We start from the raw sequence: 21543 nt of genomic DNA, 5'->3' as shown, positions 1-21543 counted from the left end.
TGTGTGTCACATGTTAGATGGAAGTTATAATCACTGCAGGACACTTTGGCTTTCTTTCAAAAATGGAACAAGGTAACATTTGATATCTAACAGTTTTTGCATTGGATGTGTAAAATAAGAAGTGAAACATGATGCACTGAAACACCAAAATGCCATGGGATGGTATGTGATGTTGGAGGCTGCTGAAGAAATGTAATCTATCAGTATTATTGTTAAATCAAAAGAATACAGATAACCTCTTCACTTTCTTTGTTGCCTATTTTGGTTCACATTGGGGCTCGTGCATGACTCCGTCCTGTCCTGCTTTGACCTCTCACATATCTCCTTTTAGCAGTAAGAGACCAGACCAGAGAGCAGTGATAATGACCTGTGGCACCACATTGTGCACAAGGTTGTCAATAACAGAAGTATCCTGAGCCTGACCGCTAAAACACGACGAGTGAAAGACTTCAGAGAATGACACACTTCTGCAGCACGAGGGACCGTCAGTCAATCAATTTTACTGATTTTTTCCCCCCGCCATCAGTGAGGAAGGAACCTTGGTTCTATCCCCACCATGTGACAATTTAAGTGATCTGTCTGCAGAAAGTCCCCCAGGATTCACTCTGCAGAGCACAAAGATTGATCAGATAGTTTCTATTTAGTGAGCACGAGACACAAACACATGATGAACTGTTTGGTTGTAGTGCTCAGATGTTTCTTTGAAGAGGAGGCTAATGCTAGCTCCTTGACTGGAGTGCAAAATCCATTTACTGCGTGCCTCCACAATTTGAATTCAGGTCACACCAACTGTCTTCATGTACCTTTGTTCAAACTTTGCTTGGTACTTATTCATCGAGTAATAACGTGGAAGTATACTAAACTCTAACTGTACATGAGCAGTTTCTGAAGTGACATATGTTGAGTAACAGATTTCCTTCCTTTCTTTCTCTACATCATGTGTCCTCTCGTCCTCCATGTCAGCCTCTGACCCCACAGTGACAGCTGACTTCCTCATGCATTCCCGCCCTCTGTGTCCCTCTTGTTTATCTCACCCTGCCCGGTCAGGTTGTGAAAAACACAGCTCTGTTTATCCTGCTCATCTCTCTCCCTGCTGCTCACACACTCCAGAGCCTGCCTAGTGACTGGCAAGTCACAGTTGGAGCAAGAAGGGGAAAATCCTAAAGGTTATCCTCCAACAACTTAGCAGGACCACCTCACTCCCTCTGCCAGTTTTCCAGGGCAGATGCCAAGTACACATATGATGAAAACATTCAAAGCATCAACAACACATCAAATACTGCGATGGGAATGAATGCTGCGAGGTGATTGGCTGATGCTTTGAGGTCGCAGAAAAAGACAATGAGTAAATATCAACAGAAAGGCAAACGGAAACACATGTATCCCTGTCTGACAAAGGTCAGTGCCTGTGACTTATTGCTTCTGTCTTTCTCCTGTCTGCTCCAAACATCCACATCTATCACACACACACCTTCCATCTCAGTGTTCATATTAAAATGTGTATCATCCTACCTTTAGAGGAAGAGGAGCTGCCCTGGCGCCTGTTTAAGGCCCTTAGACCTTGTAAGGGAATGTCGCCACCCTCCAGGACACTCTTGTAAACTTGGCGGTCGCAATCTGGAGCCCCAGACTCTCTCGTAGATGATCCATCATCTTCCTCCACCTGGCTGTGTCCAGACTTGCTTGAGGAGCTATAGATGGCAGAGAGAGAAATGCAGACAGCTGATTAAAAAATCATAGAGAGGAGTGATGTTACATGTTTCATGACAACAGAGGAGCTAAAATTGGGGTTCTCATTTAATATGTCCTGAGGTTAACTTCCTGTGCTCACAGAAGTATGGAGGATAAAATAATCTGAGACAAAAGTCAAACTTGAGAAAGAAAGTGTAACATTTAGAGTCTGCTGTGAGAGAGAGCCAGGACTACCACACATATCTCAGCATTCCAGAGAGGCCAATAGGACAGATTTCTATAAATATTCTCTGAACATTCCCACATGGTGCATCAGCTCCAGCCGAGTACCTGTATAACTCTCAGGTTTACTCTCTTTCACATGCCACTCATGTGTTTTGCAGAACAACATGGTCAAACAGCTGGCATTGACTCCAGATGAAATAAACCCCTCACAGACCAAAGTTAAAAGACAGAGAACACATTTTTTCCCCCACACATTTGGGGGAAAAAAACATTTCTCTTTCTCCTGACATCGACTGTGTTTGACAAACCATCATATTAATGTGTTTCAGAGACAGCTATCATCAGACACATTGTATACATTTCTAATCAAGGCTTGAACACACACTAAAACACATCTAATGTTGCTACACTGACGCAACAACTTCTGATTTAAAACAGCTCCACAAAAAGATGCTTCCTGCCCTGACTACATGTGACACAGAGTCAGGACCTGAGGCTTCCTTTCAAAACTTTTGTTCCACCAATCAGGAGTCTCTTTCTTCAAAATGAACCAAGTATCAAAGGATTCAATAGCTGGACTGGGACCTCTCTCTTAGTATTGGCCGAGATCACATAATGACTGTAGCAGATGGAAAGTTTTGAGCATAAAGGCAGGGAGAAGTTAGTTTTCCCTTGACTGTTGCATGAGGCTGTCACTGTTTATTTTTCCAAAACTCTTTAAATCCGATGAAACAAACACAGAGAAAGTCAGAATCAGCAGACAAAAACCAAGAAGATCAGCTGGCATCTTCTTTTCATCATCACAGCTCTGAAGTCACACCCATTCACAAGGAGATCATTTGTTGCAGATAGATGGAAGTTCCTGCTATTCCAGGTTGTTGTCTTTAAATAAATGATCACATAGCAGCCATGTCATCACACAACAACCACCCACCCATAAAAAGCGAACAGAGGACACACTGTTCTGGAGCTTTTCGCCTTTTTAACAGTATCTCCTCAGGAAGCAGGAGTCCCCCTGCTGTAAGTGACCAAGCGCTACAAGGAGGACAAATCTCCCTCTAACATGTATCCACATAAACATCCTGGTAGGAGGTTAAAAGATTTCAAGCACAAGTATTTGAATAAGTAGAAGTGGCATGGACTTACTACTGCTGCAGGTCGGAGGCTGTTTCCAGGGGGCTGAAAGAGGGGGAACTCTGCAATAAACCAAACAAAGAAGTCATTGATAGATCCACAGGAAAGTCTCCTCCAGCTAGAACAGAGTAAGGAGCATTAGCTATGGCCAGATTCTCTCTGCTTTTTCTCTCTGTTGTTCACTTGCTGTCTGTGTTTTTTCTCAGGCACCCGGGTTCTTTGCTTCTCTGGACTGGGTTTGGCACCGAGAAGTAAGCGTATGTTTGGCCTGCATGCAAGTTGGAGAAAACAAGCAGCAGTGAGGAGAGTGGAGGGGGGAGAGTGGGCGGGCAGACGTGTACGGTCAGGGGCGCCCATGAAGGGAGGGGGCTGTCACAGGCTCGGCCAATGGGCTACTGTCTCTCAGTGAAGCCGTTTCTTTTGTCTGGTATTGAGTCACTCTTACTGCCACTGGACCAGACTGGGGACAATTAACCAGCTGGTGGTGCAAACAGGCCAAATTACACACGCACAAACACACGTATACACACTCTCACACACACATTCAACACTGAAACACACACCGAATGAGTCAAAATGAAAAATAGATGCTTATTCAGGAAAACATTTTCAGTGTGGAAACAAATAATTGAAACAACATTAAAAAGACAAAAACGATTAGGTGGGAAACAAAGGCATTCATGAATAAATCGCAAACCCAGAGTGAGTAAATAAATGTTAAAGGACAACAAGTGTGAATAAAATTAGCATCAAGGAGGAAATATTATCCCTAAAACACAGAGGGTGGTCATACAGTGTTGAGGCACCCACAAGCATTTTGAAGGGTCCTAATTTTAGCCCTCTGTTTCTGTTGCTTTCCTCTTTTCCGACGTCACAGCCGGTAAAAATAACAGACATGACATGAGCACTATGAATGAGCGCGCAAGTGTTGTTTGCAAATACGATTGCACAATCCCCATCCCAGCCAGCCTGGCCCTGCTGCTAATACCACATCCACTTCCCCATGGCGTGGCCAAGCCTCTGCCTCCAACACCAATGACCAGACAAGGAGCATTCTCAACAGCTCATTTGCCACAACATGCCTTTCCCCTTAGTTGCCAGGGCAGGATGATCATTAATAACCCTGCAGAGTAAATGCCTATCTTTATAAGAACAGAACATCAGGCAGGAAGGTCTATAGTTTGTTCTATTTATAAAGCCAAATGTTCCATGTCAACCTAGAGAACATGTTGTTGATGTTCAATAAATCGCACTTTCCTGCTCTGTCGTGTCTTAAATCTGAAATATGGGTGAGAAGTCTGAGTCCTCTGACATCTATGGGTAATTGAGCAAAACTACACATCAGAGGAAAGTAAACAAAACAAACACATAAAACTAAAATCTGTGTTTCTTTAGAGACGCATAATTACTGTTATCTTTTCTTTCTACAAAAAAAACACAGCGATTCCTTCACTGATATCAACAAGTCTCACATTACTCTGAGAAAGTTGCCTTTTTTTTAATCAAATTTCAGCCATAATGGTTTCAAATAAAGGCCTGGTCAGAGGAAGCAGAAGTGAGATGATGAAACTCTTCTGATTTAGGGGACAAATGTACTTTAAGCTACTCAGACCTCTGGCTCCTGTGTGCCGCTTCGATATTTAAAATAGCAATCATGAGTAGGTCATGGTAACATGAATCTCATTCTTTCCAGCACCTTATTTGTGGTGATATGTACTCATGAAAAAGAACAGCCCCCCTGTGTGGAACGCCGGTAATAGCTGTGTGTTGGTCTCATCTGCACTAAATGCTTAAAGGTAAAGGTTAAGTGTATAACAGAGGTTAAATATGAAAGCACAATGAGCTGGCGGGTTTAAGAAGTTGCCTCCTTTAGACTATGTCAGGTGGCGGGGGGAGGTTCTGTGTATCTCAGCACTGATACAGTGTGGTAGCAACCCCCCTCGTCAGCATGTGCTCAACAGATGGAGTCACTCTGTCGGTTATAGGGGGTCAAAATGCTTTCCTGGCCAAAGCTATGTATGGAATTTCAGTTGCAGCTAACTTATCTATATGTATGAGCCTCTGTTTGACTGTCACCTGGTGTGAGTTCAGACTCCTCTTTAAACTTGTTTACATTAATACGGAGGGCCAGTGTACTTAAACACAGGAGGCACGTTATTCATTGGCTATCAGGTGACTTGAGATGAAGGGTAAGAATGATTTGACATGACAGCAACAGGAAGTAGGAAAAAACAACACAGTCTTTTAGGGTTACCACATATCACTGAGAGGTCTCCTGCTCTTTGTGTTTTTGGGGGGTAACCGTGCCCGTTAGGTCTCTGTTAGCTCCAGAAGAGGGAACAAGTAAACTATTCATTCTAGTTATAAAGTTCTAATTAAGGATGAACGTGTGGCAGTTTATTCAGTGAGAACAGTAGATCTGCTTTGTGACTAAAGTGACCAAAGTGACCTTTTGTGTTCCAGTACCAAAGACTACACATAAAATAATCAAATAAAATCTTACAATACTACTACTACTACTACTACTACCACTACTACTAATAATAATAATTATTATTATTATTTGTTATTCTTTATATAATTATTATTATTTTCGTTATCATTTTTATTGTTACCATAACTGCTATGACAATAATAATACTAATAATATTTATGATGATTTTATTTTAATTAGTGTTATTGCTTTTAATGTTATTATTATTATTATTATTATTATTATTATTATTATTATTATAATTATCATTATTATTATAATTATAATTATAATTATAATTATTATTATTATTATTATTATTATTATTATTATTATTATTATTATCATTATTACTATTATTATTATATTTTAAATATTATGGCAAGCACTATTGCTGTTGTATGTCTATTTTGTATTATACTATGTATTTGTTTTATTATTTTTATTACTGGTATTGTTATCAGTATTATTTTTATCTTTATCATTAGTTAGTGTTACCTTTATTTATAATAATTATTAGTGTTATTATTATAATTATTATTTATTTATTTTTAAATTATTATTATTATTATTATTATTATTATTATTATTATTATTATTATTATTATTATTATTATTATTATTATCATATTTTTTCTAACTGCTATTACTATTTTTTTTATTTTTTTTTATTTGTTAATCTATTTTTTTATTTTTTTATTTGCCTACTTCTGCTACTACTACTACTACTGTTGTTGGCCATTTACAGACTCCCAGTCATATCTCAAACATGTCTATCAAACTCCTATGAGTGAGTGTGTCCGGCCAGACCTTAAGGTCAAATACTGCACATACCAGGTACAGCTTTAGAAGTGACTCTGACATTAAACAGGAGCCAGCCATCAAACCAAGCTCATCTGGCAATCATCCAAGCTGCCATGAGACAGAGTCAGGCACCTAAACTGCTAAACCTCTTCCACATATACACTAACCTGGACCAGCAGGCTCTGCTCCCGTGTCTGCCTGATGTTAGGACATGACCTCATGTCGTATAACGGTGCCGCTGTGGGCTGTTAGCGCGGTCAGTGCCAAGCTAGTCTGTTTCCAACCGCCCCCCAGGCGTGGATTCATCTTCACCACAACTTTAAGATTCCTGGATCTTGCAGGATAGTTCGGTAAACGTAGCAGATAACAGATGGTAAGACTTTATTGTTTCATTCTAAGTATTTGAAGGGCCTGTGTGTATTCTGAGCCTAACATGTGCTTGGGCTGCAGCCCCTTGTGCAGAGTGACTTTTGGATGAATCATCCAGAACAAGCAAAGTGTTCCTATTGGCTGTGGAGCTAAAACATGTGAAAGCAGGGAGGCTGCAGTGGGTAGATAGATCTTTTGTTAAAGTGACGGTGAAACCCAAAACACAGCTCGGGGGTAATTTAATCGGCTCTTTATCAAGGAGACTGTTGACACGGTGGTGTAATATGTCATTTAAAACAACCTCATTGAGCATTACTTTTCTTAAGTGAGTAGGGTGTAAGCCACAGCTAGGATAAGTGGTCAGTCTTGTCTCTGTAGCCTGAGATGATTGGGCTCCATCAGCCGAACAGTAACTAATAAAATGTTGAGAGACACTTCAGAAGACGGCAAAAATAGATCTGAGCTGACTATTTTAGTCACTTTGTGGTAAAGGATCTTTTTCACTTGTACGAGGTGACAATTGTGGAAAAATAGAACTCATCAAAGGTGAATCATTTTAATTAAGTGATGCTTACACACGCAGTTACATAACCTCTCCGTGCAGGACCAAGTTAAAAAATGTAAGGTCTGATATAGCGAGTGAAAGTGGGAGTAGTCCTAATAGACGGACATTTTTTAGGCATTATTTGAACATAAATGTTAGCACATGCAATAAAATACAATATGCCGTCACTTTAAAGACAGCAACCACTTACCGCTTTGTCAAACTCCATCTCTGAAAAGAATTTATACCAAGGCTCATTCTCTAAATCTACATCTTCTGGACTTACATCCTGTGTCTAGGGCATGGTAACAAGAAGAGGAAGAGAGAGACAAAGAGAAAACAATTCAGATGGCACAGGGTACAAACACTGGGGGACATTGTTGTTGTTTGAGCCAACGTTTGCACCAAACACAAGAAATGATCTTCAACACTAAGAAGATACCAGATAATGATTTCTGCACAACAAGACCATGAGATGATTAGTTTCTTCTGGAGGGATGGTTTGAGACTTTGGTAAAACTTGTGCTCATGCTGAGGGCCGGATTGAACACCATCATGGTATCGAAGGGGATGAATGTGAAGATACAGCCGGGAGCCAATTAGCCTAGCTTAGCTCTAAGACTGGAAAAAGGGAAACAACTTGTCTGACACTTTCTCACAGTCACAAAAGTTTAAAGTTTCTTTTATCTTAATGAGTAAACTGTAATCTTGTGTTTACCAGCAGGTTACCAAGCACCCAACTGAGACTCCAGGAAGTTGTGGCTGTTATCCACTTAATGTTATGAACACTACAGTTTCGTATTACTTCAAAAATCTGCATTTATTGTTTCAATTATTGAGCTGCGGATGTAATGAAAGGCAGATGTTGTTTCAAGCCCAGCTGTTTCACTCAGTTTCTAGTCTTGGAGCCAGGATGAGCTAAATAGAGGCTGGATGTAGCTTTATTATAAACGGACAGATTGGAGACGGGTATCACTTTTCCCATCGTAATCTCAAAATAGACATTAATCCTTCGTATTTCCTGAGGAAACACAATGATTCTTTACAACAGCACTCAGATACAAAAATGATCTCTTAACAGGCTGCTATAATACTGACCACAACTTTTAAAGATACTCCAGTGAAAAGAAGTTAGCATCTCTTTAATGAAGGAGGTTTTGGAGGGGATGTGTTTGTGGCGAGTACAGACTGCAGGAACAATTTTTGCCTCCAAAAATTGATTCAATACATATTTAAACGTGTCACATAGAATCAGGAACGTAGTCTTTGTTCAAGTTTTCTCCATGTGATTGTTTTTTAGTCAAACATGTAAGTTTTATCTTTAAGAAAATACTTTTAAAGATAAAAGGATTTAGTTTCCATATTTTCAAGTGCCAGAAGACGAAGAAGATAACCGGCTACATCTCAAAGAATATGTTCTTCATTACTGAAAACAATCAAGCCCATTATTTTACAACAGTTTGAGGAAGAATACTCTCTATAATGACTGTATTCATTGCAACTGTGATCAGGCTAGTTTCAGCTATCAACATGTAACAGTGTGATATAAATGAGCATCTGGAATGCAATAATTACAGAACCTCCTTTGATAAATAAAACTCAACTACATTAGAGTTTAGATGCTGTATGTAAGTGTTGATAAAAACAGAATTTGATGGTTTGCTAATTATGTAAAGACAATATTTAATTGACAGTAGTGCAAAGACAACATATCAAATGTTGAAACTGAAAAAATTGAATAATTTTCTGAAAAATATTTGCGCATTTCAAATTTGATGCTAGCAACATGTTTCATATTGTTGGGAAAAGGACAACAGTGAATGTTTTGTAACATCTCTGAACTAATGAGGTTGATTATCAACAGATTAGTCACATGACTGGGTTTAAAAAGGACTCTGCAGAGAGGCTGAGTCTCTCTGAAATAAAGTCGGAAAGAGGTTCACCTCTCTGTGAGAGACTGGTTACAGAAATAATTCAGCAATTCTTGAATAATTTTCCTCAGAGTAACATGACAAAGAATTAGTGGATTTCATCATCAACAATTCATAACATCATAAAGAGATTCAGAGAGTCTGGAGACACCTCTGTACAAAAGGGACAAGCACCAAAACAAAGACTTGATGGACCTGATCTTCAGGCCCTCATGCAGCACTACATCAAAAACAGACATGACTCTGTAGTGGAAGTCACTGCATTAAAAACAGACATGACTCTGTAGTGGAAATCACTGCATTAAAAACAGACATGACTCTGTAGTGGAAGTCACTGCATTAAAAACAGACATGACTCTGTAGTGGAAGTCACTGCATTAAAAACAGACATGACTCTGTAGTGGAAGTCACTGCATTAAAAACAGACATGACTCTGTAGTGGAAATCACTGCATTAAAAACAGACATAACTCTGTAGTGGAAATCACTGCATTGAAAACAGACATGACTCTGTAGTGGAGATCACTGCATTAAAAACAGACATGACTCTGTAGTGGAAGTCACTGCATTAAAAACAGACATGACTCTGTAGTGGAAGTCACTCCATTAAAAACAGACATGACTCTGTAGTGGAGATCACTGCATTAAAAACAGACATGACTCTGTAGTGGAAGTCACTGCATTACAAACAGACATGACTCTGTAGTGGAAGTCACTCCATTAAAAACAGACATGACTCTGTAGTGGAAGTCACTGCATTAAAAACAGACATGACTCTGTAGTGGAAGTCACTGCATTACAAACAGACATGACTCTGTAGTGGAAGTCACTGCATTAAAAACAGACATGACTCTGTAGTGGAAGTCACTGCATTAAAAACAGACATGACTCTGTAGTGGAAGTCACTGCATTAAAAACAGAAATGACTCTGTAGTGGAAGTCACTGCATTAAAAACAGACATGACTCTGTAGTGGATGTCACTGCATTAAAAACAGACATAACTCTGTAGTGGATGTCACTGCATTAAAAAAAGACATGACTCTGTAGTGGAAGTCACTGCATTAAAAACAGACATAACTCTGTAGTGGAAGTCACTGCATTTAAAATATACATGACTCTGTAGTGGAAGTCACTGCATTAAAAACAGACATGACTCTGTAGTGGAAGTCACTGCATTAAAAACAGACATGACTCTGTAGTGGATGTCACTGCATTAAAAACAGACATAACTCTGTAGTGGATGTCACTGCATTAAAAAAAGACATGACTCTGTAGTGGAAGTCACTGCATTAAAAACAGACATAACTCTGTAGTGGAAGTCACTGCATTTAAAATATACATGACTCTGTAGTGGAAGTCACTGCATTAAAAACAGACATGACTCTGTAGTCGAAGTCACTGCATTTAAAATATACATGACTCTGTAGTGGAAGTCACTGCATTAAAAACAGACATGACTCTGTAGTGGAGATCACTGCATTAAAAACAGACATGACTCTGTAGTGGAAGTCACTGCATTAAAAACAGACATGACTCTGTAGTGGAAGTCACTGCATTACAAACAGACATGACTCTGTAGTGGAAATCACTGCATTAAAACAGACATGACTCTGTAGTGGAGATCACTGCATTAAAACAGACATGACTCTGTAGTGGAAATCACATCATTAAAAACAGACATGACTCTGTAGTGGATGTCACTGCATTAAAAACAGACATGACTCTGTAGTGGAAGTCACTGCATTAAAAACAGACATGACTCTGTAGTGGAAATCACTGCATTAAAAACAGACAAGACTCTGTAGTGGAGATCACTGCATGTGCTTTAAATCATATCTTAAAACATGTTGACTTCTCTGGACCTGAGTCCGTTTAAGATGGTCTGAGGTGAAGATGAAAACTGTCCTGTGGTCTGATGAATCAAAATCTGACATTGTTTTTGGAAATCATGGACGCTGTGTCCTCCGCTCTAAAGAGGAGAGGGACCACCAGGCTTGTTATCAACTCACAGTTCAAAGCCAGCGCCCCTGATGGTATGGGGATCATAAGAGTCCATGGCATGGGGAGCTTACACATCTGTGAAGGCTCAACCAGACCAGACACTGCCTTTTTCAGGAAGACCTTACATATTTCAGCAAGACAATGCCAAACCACATTCTGCACGTATTACAACAGCATGGCTCTGTAGTAGAAGAGTCCACGTACTAAACTGATCTGCCTGCAGTCCTGACTTGTCCCCCATTCAAAACATTTGGAGCGTCAAGACAACAAAGGAGACCCTGATCTGTTGAGCAGCTGAAATCCTCTATCAGGCAAGAATGGGACAACATTTCACTTCACACTCCAGAAACTGGTCTCCTGGTTCTCAGACATTTACAGAGAGTTTTGTTAAAGATGTTAGTGTTGTTAAAAAAGCGGGAACCCAACATAATGGAAACATGCCTCTGTACCAACTGTTTTAAAATGTGTTGCTGGCATCAAACTTAAAATAATTTACTCAGCATTTACTGTGTATTTTTATAACACAATCACATTCTTGCACAGCTTTAAATGATTTGCAAACCATCAAACTCTGTAGAGCATACCAACTCATATGGAAGTGGTGTTGTGTAACACTCTAGACAGGGGCTGCCTGATATCTATAATATATACCAGAGCTCATCCTCAACACTCTGCCCTCAGGGATACTCAACTATGCTTCATTATTTGTTTAACGGCTAGGACAGGAAGTAGTGTGAGCATCCACTAACAGGATCTGACTGGAGGGATCCTCTTGCACCAAACGCTATATAGCCTTAAGTTGAAGACAAGATGACTATGGCTATCCTTTTAGGTAATACTATAACATCCCCCCTTCTTCCTAACGGTGTCATCTGTCACCGCAACGGGACACCCTGAAGGAATGTGATGCACATGGCGATCAGGGAAACACATATGTTAGCTGTTAGTGAAGCTGCCTCGCAAGCCTAGATATAAACATGGTGATTGGTAGAGGTGGTGGATGGTGGGTGGAGTGGGAAACAGCTTACACAGCGTGCACATAGAGAGAAAAGAGAGGGAGAGAGAGGGAGAGAACAACAGGCAAACAGGCCGGCTGCTAGCTTACCGTTCTGGCCACATTCAGCACAGAAGATTTCCCCGGCTCGTACTCGAAGATGCTCTTGGGCTCGACACGGTACTTCCTGGTGTCTACCTTTTTATCCGGAGGCTCCCACTCGTTCCTGTGGAGAGGAGGGTGACAGGGAGGGGAGGGGAGAGAGAGCCAATCCTTATCAAGTAGTCTCCTTGGCAACCAGAATAGGCTAAGATGTGTTGTCTTCAATTCAAACGTGACGTCCTCCCTTAATGTCCCGTCTCACGCTCCTCCGATGATGCTACCACATAATTGGTATTTCTATCATGTAAACAAAGTTGGAGGTCACAACAAACAAGAGCTCAGCATTCCCTCTAAGAGACAACCAACATTATAATATGTTAAATAATACAAAGAAGACTCCTGACAGGAAAACACTTTTTTTTTTTCTAAGAAAGGGGTTCCCAAACTTTTCAGCCCAAGACCCCCAAATTGGTGCCAAAGACTTGCGACCCCCACCTTCCCCTCAAAGTGATTTAATGTGGCTTCATTTAGCTGGTCTGCAGAAAATTAGCCTACCTTTATGAGCATGTGGCTGTGTTTCCTGTGCTGTTATGAATTAACCTACTGCTACTGATGCTTTTGATAATGAACTGTTCACTAACCCTAAACTTAGGAGTCATCTGACAAAAAGAAAGACAGAAAACTCATTACATTTTCTATTTTCAAGGTTTTATTTCAAATTTAGCAACTGTTTTTGTCGATATGTTTTACTATAATGGGTAAAATGTACTAATTTGAGATAAGAAAAAAAACAAAAACATTCTGGATGCAATCTCACGACCCCCCATTTGTGTCTCGCGACCCTCCAAGGGGTCCCAACCCCCACTTTGGGAACCCCTGCTCTGAGACACATTTCTGAATGAACAAAAAGCAGTTTGAGGAATGCTGGAGGGAGGAAGGTCAATCCACTGTGAGCTACAGTTTATCCTCCATCACCTGTCCTCCTTCAACACTTTATCATTCTTTTCTCTGAGAATAGATCTTCGCATGTCAGCGCCGACATGAGTGTGAAGGACTGAGACCGATCACATCTTGAGGACGCAGGAGTGGAAGCAAAAAGGACGAAAAAGTCAGATTAGAAAAAAGAAGGAACACTGCGTTTGTTCGGTTGAGCTCAGTCATGTGTTGTTACACTAACTGGACATGTACGCAAATAAAGAGCAGGATAGTTTGTCTTTGGAGGTGACTTTAATGTCACAGAAATGTACATGTTTTGAGTATCTGTACTTTACTTGAGTATTATTTTTTGGGGAACATTACTTTTACTCCATTTAAAGACAAATATCATCCTTTTGACTCCTCTACATTTCTATCAGTGCTCTAGTTACTCACTACTTTATCTTTGAAGTCAGCTCATGAGTTTTCTTTTCTGATATCAGATCCCAAAGACTGTAAACTGTTGGTGTCCTTGAGTTTGGTTTGTCTCAGTGGTGTAGCCGTACCTGGGTTGAGCGTAGATCAAACGTTCTTCAGATCAGTCGTTCATTTAGTCGTGGTGATGATGGCTATGACTGAGAAGGATGATGATTCTCTACCTGAGCACCACGGCCATATTTTAAACCCACGTTTGAGGTTTTGAAATAAAGAATGATTGTTTGTATTGTTGTAAATCTCTGATCTGTTTACCACACAAACTTCATCACAGCCTCCAAAACATCAGCATCTAACCTGAGAAAGCATGTGGAGGTCTGGAGCTAACACACTGCTTTGATTCAAGAGGAACATTGTAAACTTGTCTGTGCTTGTAGTAACTTAGTTTATATTTCATGGTAGACTTTTTAGATCTGAAATCATGTTTTCTAGATAAACAGAACAGAGCAGAATGTTCACCCATGCATTCTTGACTGACCTCATGCTGTGTGAAAATACGTTTAGAGATATTTTTAAAAGTACTTTGAATACTTCAGTATTTTTAAAATAAAGTACTCCAGGACTTTAACTCAAGTAACAACTTTCACTTGTATTGGAGTAATGTTTAACCAGGAGGATCTATACTTTGACTTCTGTAATGAAGACGTGTACTTTGTCCACCACTGCAAAAGATACACAGTGAAATGTGAAGACAGGAGCAGGGTTTCACTCGTCCAAATTAAACCTATGAGGAAATCTGAGTCATTCTTCATTCATCATATCAACAGAGCTGTCAGAAGGTTTGGAGCCAGATGTAGTGGACTCACCTTTTGGCAGAGGGTTTTAGGGAGGAGGACCTCGTTGGCACGGGCATCGATCGGCCTCTTGTTTCAACTTCCATGTCACTTTTTGAGCGTGAGACTGCTTTTACTGGAAAGATGGACAGACACATACAACCTGATATTACATCACTTTACTGATTACTCCTGAATCAAACTCAAATTGTTTAGCATGCATGATGAGTGTTTGTCTTGGATGAATCTCAATAAATACCATTAATGATACACAGTTTTAGTTTGATTTTATAGTGCATGAAGGAAAGTGACTTACCGTCTTCTAAGTAAGCATATGGACTGGGACCATCGTCTGATAGATAAAGAGTAGATCAACAATCAGAAATCATTCTTCACAGCTTTGATCTAACTACACTCTGTTAATTGAAAGGTAATGAAAATAGACCACTGAATAATTCACCACCCCGTCCATTAGGACAAGCACTACAGGTTCCCAAACTTAATCGAAGTATGTCAAATCAAAGCACTTTACAGGAAGCACTGCGGAGCTAAAAAGAGATCCAAGCACGGAAGAACATCAAGGCTCTGCATAAGTAATGCATGCAATGAAAAAAAACACAACAGTATCAATCACTAAATAATGTTTTCACAACACGGGAGGAGACATGTCAGGATGAGACTGAGGGACACACCTGGCTCAACAAGAGGGAGGGAACACACATGTAGCCGTGTTCAATCTAATGCGAATACAAATAATAGGTCAAGCGTTTAATTGAACAAAAAGTCGAATAAAAACTAAATCTAGGTGACACAAACTCCAAATCACTGACAGCTGAAGCTTGTTAGGAGCAGTTAGTCAGAGGGTTGTGGGCAGAGTGACTCAACACAAAGAGGGACGGTAAAAAGAAGGACTGCAGTGACACCTTGTGGCTACTGTGTTCAACTACACAGGAAAACTGCTCATACTGTTCTGTCTGACAGAAAATATTAAACTAGAAAAAATCTCAAAATTGTATAAAAAATATATTTCAAAATCAACAGTTAAGCGTATTTAGTTTTGTAGGGTGATTTTTAAGGCATGGTCTTGTATATTATCCTGGTTAACAAATCAAAAACAGTGTATCAGAATTCTCTAAATATTTCATGTTTGCCCAAAGCTTTATCACTGATGATTATCTAACAGTAAATAACACACTTAACATTGAGATCCTTATATTCAGTCTCAGTTTATAGGTAATAAGGTCATTATAAAAGTTAATGAAAGAAATGACAAGTTTAGATATGAGCATTATCAGTAGTGTCAGTGTTCAATCACAAGAGATTTAAAAGCAACAATAAAATAACAAATCACACTTTTAGCTCTAAGTAACTGAGTTTTCTTCCATCTTACTTACTTTATTTATTTCTTATCTAGTTCAAATTTTAGTCAATTTTAAAGTCATATACTGTCTTATATTTAATATATTATAGAAACACATATCATTTATTCATTTGTGTTTTTATTTGTTGTGGATTATTTCATTATTTGTTTGGTTATTCATGAGATATTATCATCTTATGATTTTTACTGATTACCTCTCAGCAATTTAATATTTTATTCTCTTTTTACTTTTAGTGTAGCATCTTAATTTATTTTACTGGTTTAATCTTTAAGTGTTTTATTAATTGTATTAATTTATTTCATTTTGGTGAGTTTAATTTCCTGTGTTGAGTTTTAACATCTTATTTTACCGCCAGTGTTTCCTCATTAAGATATCATGACAGCGTTTCCTTAGCTCATTCAGCAACTTCTCTTTTTTATTTTCTATCATTATTTTATTTTTATTTTTATATATCATGTTCTTAACCTTGCATATTGATTGTGGGGTGGGGCTTCCTTTTTATTTTTAATTCATCCTATTTTATTACTACCATTATTATTTTCATGTACAGCACTGTGTGTTACTATATCATTGTATAAAAAGTGCTTTGCAAATAAAGTTTGATTAATTGACTTTACAGAAATCTGAAGAGCATTACTAAAAGCCTTGTGGGTGTGTGTTTTTTTGCATTAGAAACACCTCTTCATCTTAATTCATCTTTTATAATAATTAAACACTTTACCATTTATTAGAAGCTATGTGTGCTCCTGTTTACACTTCACTATGATTTATTTTCTAAGTTTAGAGGTCTAAAGCAAGAACAGCTGAATAACTTATCAGATCCTTTCTAAGGATCTGAAATGTGAATTCACTTTCTCATATGAAGTTTTGAAGGAGTTGTTCATATTTTGATGGTGTCGGGTGAATAGATAAGGTGGATAAGGTGGCAGAACTGCAAAGAGTGCCTCTAAACTTAGAACACATAACTTTGCTTTTTGCAGCTTCTCAATGTGCATGTGGATTAAGGTTCATCAATTATGAACAAAATGTACATTATAGATAAAGTACTTCTGAGTCGGAGATCTCTTTTAAATCTCACCTTAAAATATACTTTATGAGAGCCTTTCCTGATTTTACCTGAATCTTTATTTTACTTTTTACATGAGTTTAATCTTTTTAGAATATATATTATAAAACTATTGTATTCCTTTAGACTTCTTTTTAAGGAATTTTATGTCTTTTAAAATATGTTTTATCTCTTAATCTTGCCTTGTGTGATTTTATGACCTGCTTGTTTTATTTTGCTGCTCATGTAAAAAACTTTGTAACCTGGCTTTTGAAAAGTTCTCTATAAATGATATTATTATGTTTATTATTACTTCAATGGTGAGACAGGAAATCAAAATGGACAGCTATCTTTTAAGATTTTCAGTAAAAAAAAAAGTAAACTTTTACAAACACACTAAGTAAAACAGCTTTTGTTTAAATTACAAAACAGATTTTGTCTTTAACTTTGTTTGTACCTCTTTTCATCATCTTGATGTGTCACAGTAGAAAAGACTCCATTATCACTGATATTACCGTAAATAGCTCTTATGCATCAAGGTGTTCCAGTGAGTCCTGACAGTGTTACTAAGAGCAAGCATCTAAAACTCCCTGACATGGAAACTCTAGGAACTAATGGAATTCAATTATTCATTGTATAACTGGGACCTTTTTCCATCTGGTGGACAGTAACATGTGTTATTTTTGGGAAAGGTCTAAAATCCAAAAAGGACTTGGATCATGACGGTTATATAGAACAGGAAATCTGCACAAACACTGAGGTGTGTTTGAAGTATAAATCTCTACGAGAACTTTAAGCGTTTGATGTTGATCATACTTGTTGGTGTCATGTATCAATCCATGTTATATTATGTGCTTCATACATATCGATCGCTAGTTTCCTATTGTTCCTCGTATGTAGCTTCACTTCTTTCCTTTACTCCTTTAGCCCCGCCCTGAGTATTTTAACCTGTGCACTCAGTCTCTCACCTGTTCCTTTTTACCCCTTTATTACCCGGCTCTCTTACTGATCTACTGGCTGTGTAAGATGCTTGATTCTGACTGGTCAATACCCCTTGACAACGGTTATTAACTTTCACTAACATGATCAACACCAGAGACAAACTGATCACACGTCATGCCAAATCAATCCACAGAAAAGAGTTCAGACACATTTAGCTTCTGCTTGTTGACGCCATGGACCGTAAGGTGAGGTAAAACCGTTAGTTTACGTTCACATCAAAACAATGTGGCTAAAACGTTAGCTTGGATCCTGTCCATCAATATGATGAAGGAGCGGAGCAGGTGAGAGAAACTTTAGGTTAGCGATCTCTACAAAGAAAGTTAAACCATGAGCAGTGGTGATGATAGCAGCAGGGTTCAAAGTTGTGACATTAGTTTCTTTTTAAAGGTGTGTGAACCACAGAGCTCAGAGAAGAAGGAGAGCTGAATGAGGACAGTTTCATGTTCAATCCACCGCAACAGACAGAGAAGAATCCATCACCATGGAACGATCACTGACGAGGAATCACTGGGACTATTTTTAAAAACTGTAAACATAAATCACTTTAAATCAATAAAATAATCTTTAATCTATGTTTTTAACAACGTGTTTGTATCTTGAGTTAGTAGCCGGGTAATAAGTGGGATAGTGTATGATGAGCAGGTAGGCTTCACGTCGGAGGCTTGTCTCACCCTGTCGGGATTCTATTTCCCATAACTACCTGCTAATCATACATTATTCCTTACGTGTATTTACCAAGCGGCAACCTCCGGTCTAAAAATATGAGTCCAATGGGGAAGTGCTAAAAACTGCAGTTTCTGTAGGATCCACTTGAGGCTGGCTCCGGAAGAACCGGAAACCACATACACACCCATTTAAAGAAGACGATCTTTACAGCAGAAATAAACATGTTTACAGTCTGGTTCAAAAGACGAGTGTAGTCTGGATAGCTCATTTCTCGATTGGCACACACTGTACGGGGGTGAATTTTTTTCAAACGTGGCAATTTCAAAGATATTGAGATAACGAGTCTTCCAATGAGAGGCACAGCTGACTTGATTGACAGGTGGGAACACTGTAACTGTTGGCTAGGAGCTTCAAAGCCCGCCTCTTTACGTCATAATCGCTTGACAGCAGCAATATGGCTCCCGCTGACAATTGGTCTCAAAACAGCTCTTCAGAAACAGATGGGTGACGTCACGGATACTATGTCCATTATTTATACAGACTATGATATTTACTTTTGGTGCATGTTCATTCATTTGTTTTATTAGTCGGCACGAACATGTACTGGGGGTGTTTTCCTATTATTAGTGGCACAACTTTCTCCACCATCTCAAGCCCTCACAGTCTCCCACACTGCACGCCTGACATCATTTAAGAATCTGAGAGTTTACTACTTTTAGTTTTTGAGTGGAGATTGGGATTTGGCTAGGAATTAAACACTCTAAGGGAAACAAGGGACAGGTGAGAGAATTAGTGCACAAGTGAAAACACTAAGCAAAGCTACATATGAGGGACCCTAAAGTAAAAGAGGAAATGCTAAGTTAACAGCTGGCGGGGAAAAAATCTTATCATGGATTGATACACTGCAGCTAGAGGATCAGGTGTGGCAGGTTCAGCACAGCTTTAGTATTAGAAGGGCTGAAGACGACAGCAGTTTAGTGAAGCCAACAAGAGCACGGTCGCTGCCGTCGGATACCTTTTGAATTCGTCTTACTGTCATATTTTTCAGGGAAAGTGTAGGTGGGGCGGTAAGGGTTTTCCTCAATTGGCTCTGAGCACAGTGATGGGGAGACACAGGGGGACATAAAACACAAACACATGGAGAAACACACACAAGGTTTAGACACCAACAGATTAACATGACAACAAAACGACACAGCTGACCAAGGGTTTTCTCTCACCTGGTATTCTGTGGATCTGTTTGAACATTGACTTGTACCAGTCTTTGGACTTTTCGGTGTTCTGAAATACAGACATAAAGATTTTTACCTGATGCTGAAACCTGAGAATGACAAATAAATGAACAAAGCAGGTCTAAAGCAGCCCTGACCCTGTTTTAGAAAGCCAGACCAATGAAACTCTGAGCCCGTCAATACTCAGAAGGAAACCCTGAGTATTCTGTTTCAGAAAAACTACTTTAACTAAAGTATGTGCGCTGACACCTGCTCACTGGCAGCTTTCTTTCAGCCTCCTGTCCTCCCTTTGAGCCTGAAGTCATTATCTGACAAGCTGCTGTTTTCCATTACGCATTCAGTCGGTATTAAAGCACATATTTGATCTCTCCTTGTGCATTAAACTGTGACTCTGATTGAAGGTAGCTGCAATGAAACTTGAAAGATTATTGTGGTAATCACAGTTTAAATGAAATTGATCTGAATTGAAATAAAGACACGTTATTTTTAAGAGAAGGCTTCAAACTTTCCTTTTAGATAAAGCTTATAGTTAGAGCTGGATCAGGCTTGGACTAGCTCTTAGTTATGCTGCTATAGGGAACTGACACACTGGGATCCTGTCTTTCCCTCTCTCTCCTCTCTCTGCCTGTCTCTTACTTTAACTCTCCCTGTCCCATTAAAGTTCCTAACCATAGACCTTTCTGGAGTCCCTGAGCTCCCTTGTCTCGTAGGTTCCTCTGGATCTCTGCTGCTGTGGACGTGCCAGACTCCAGCTGCTACAACTACTGTACTACTATCCGTCTCACCACTATCATCTCTCTCTCTCTTCATCTCCCTCTATCCCTCTCTCCAACACGGTCTCAGCAGATGTGTGTCTAACATGAGTCTGGTCCTGCTGGAGGTTTCTGCCTGTTAAAGGAAGTTTGTCCTTGCCACTGTAACTTGCTAAATGCCTCCAGCTCAGCTCCTTAGTTTTGGATTTTTCCTAAGGGTCGCCTCTTTGCGACCCTCTTTTGACTTCAGGTCCCAAGTAGTAGGGCCTTGACTGTTGTTTGTGGGCATTGGGGCAGTTTGAAGCAGAGTGCGATGCAGGTTGGATGAGATACCTGAACAGAATCTTGAGTCAGCAGAAAACTGCCAGAAAACGGTGGATTAGTCTCTCTTAATGGGGAGTGAAACTTTGCTAACAGGGAAGTAATTATATTGGGGCCTTGTTCTTGATTGAGAGTGAAAAGGATTGTGAGTTCGACAGGTGCAGCAGTCATGTGGGTGTTGTACCGGACTGCCGCGGTGAAGAGGGAGCTGAGCTGGAAGGCAAAGCTTTCTATTTACCAAGTCGGTCTACGTTCCAACCCTTTAGTCCTGAGTTCTGACTGAAAGAATGAGGTCACGGATACAAGCGGCTGAAATGAGTTTCCTCCAAAGGTATCAGCCTTAGAGATCGGGTCAGGAGCTAGGAGTAGAGCCGGTGCTCCTTTGCATCAAAAGAAGTCAGTCGAGGCGGTTTGGGCATTTGATAAAGATGCCTCCTGGACTGGGAGAAGGCCCCAGGGTACACCCAGAGCTCGCTGGAGGGATTATATATCCCACCTGGGCTGGGAACGCCTTGTGTTCTCCAGAGATGGACTGCTAGGAGGAGGATGTCTAGGTCAATTTATTTAGACTGCTTCCTCCGAAATCCGACCACAGATAAGAGGAGGAAAATGGATGAATGGACGGAGGGATTATGTACAGTTATGTGTACAGTTCTTACATGATGTAATCTGAATTTCAGGTGCTAATACA

The 21543-nt window shown here is 39.5% G+C and overlaps 1 protein-coding gene across 1 annotated transcript in view; it reads right to left on the bottom strand.

Annotated features, from left to right (window-relative positions):
* The window catches only part of LOC117812107 (sorbin and SH3 domain-containing protein 1), a 53177-nt gene that overhangs the window by 12332 nt on the left and 19302 nt on the right, over nt 1-21543 (bottom strand). Inside the window, exons 9-16 of the mRNA XM_034682709.1 lie at nt 19768-19828; nt 19563-19637; nt 14769-14804; nt 14486-14588; nt 12279-12393; nt 7453-7536; nt 3064-3113; nt 1513-1691 (exon numbers count right to left, since the gene is read on the bottom strand). Of these exons, the coding sequence (XP_034538600.1) occupies nt 1513-1691; nt 3064-3113; nt 7453-7536; nt 12279-12393; nt 14486-14588; nt 14769-14804; nt 19563-19637; nt 19768-19828 (703 nt within the window). The remainder of the gene's footprint in view (nt 1-1512; nt 1692-3063; nt 3114-7452; nt 7537-12278; nt 12394-14485; nt 14589-14768; nt 14805-19562; nt 19638-19767; nt 19829-21543) is intronic.

The sequence above is a fragment of the Notolabrus celidotus genome, chromosome 4, assembly GCF_009762535.1.
Source record: "Notolabrus celidotus isolate fNotCel1 chromosome 4, fNotCel1.pri, whole genome shotgun sequence".
NCBI lineage: Eukaryota > Metazoa > Chordata > Actinopteri > Labriformes > Labridae > Notolabrus > Notolabrus celidotus.
The sequence above is the reverse complement of the archived record's forward strand: the minus strand, read 5'-3'. Positions and strand labels throughout refer to the sequence as shown.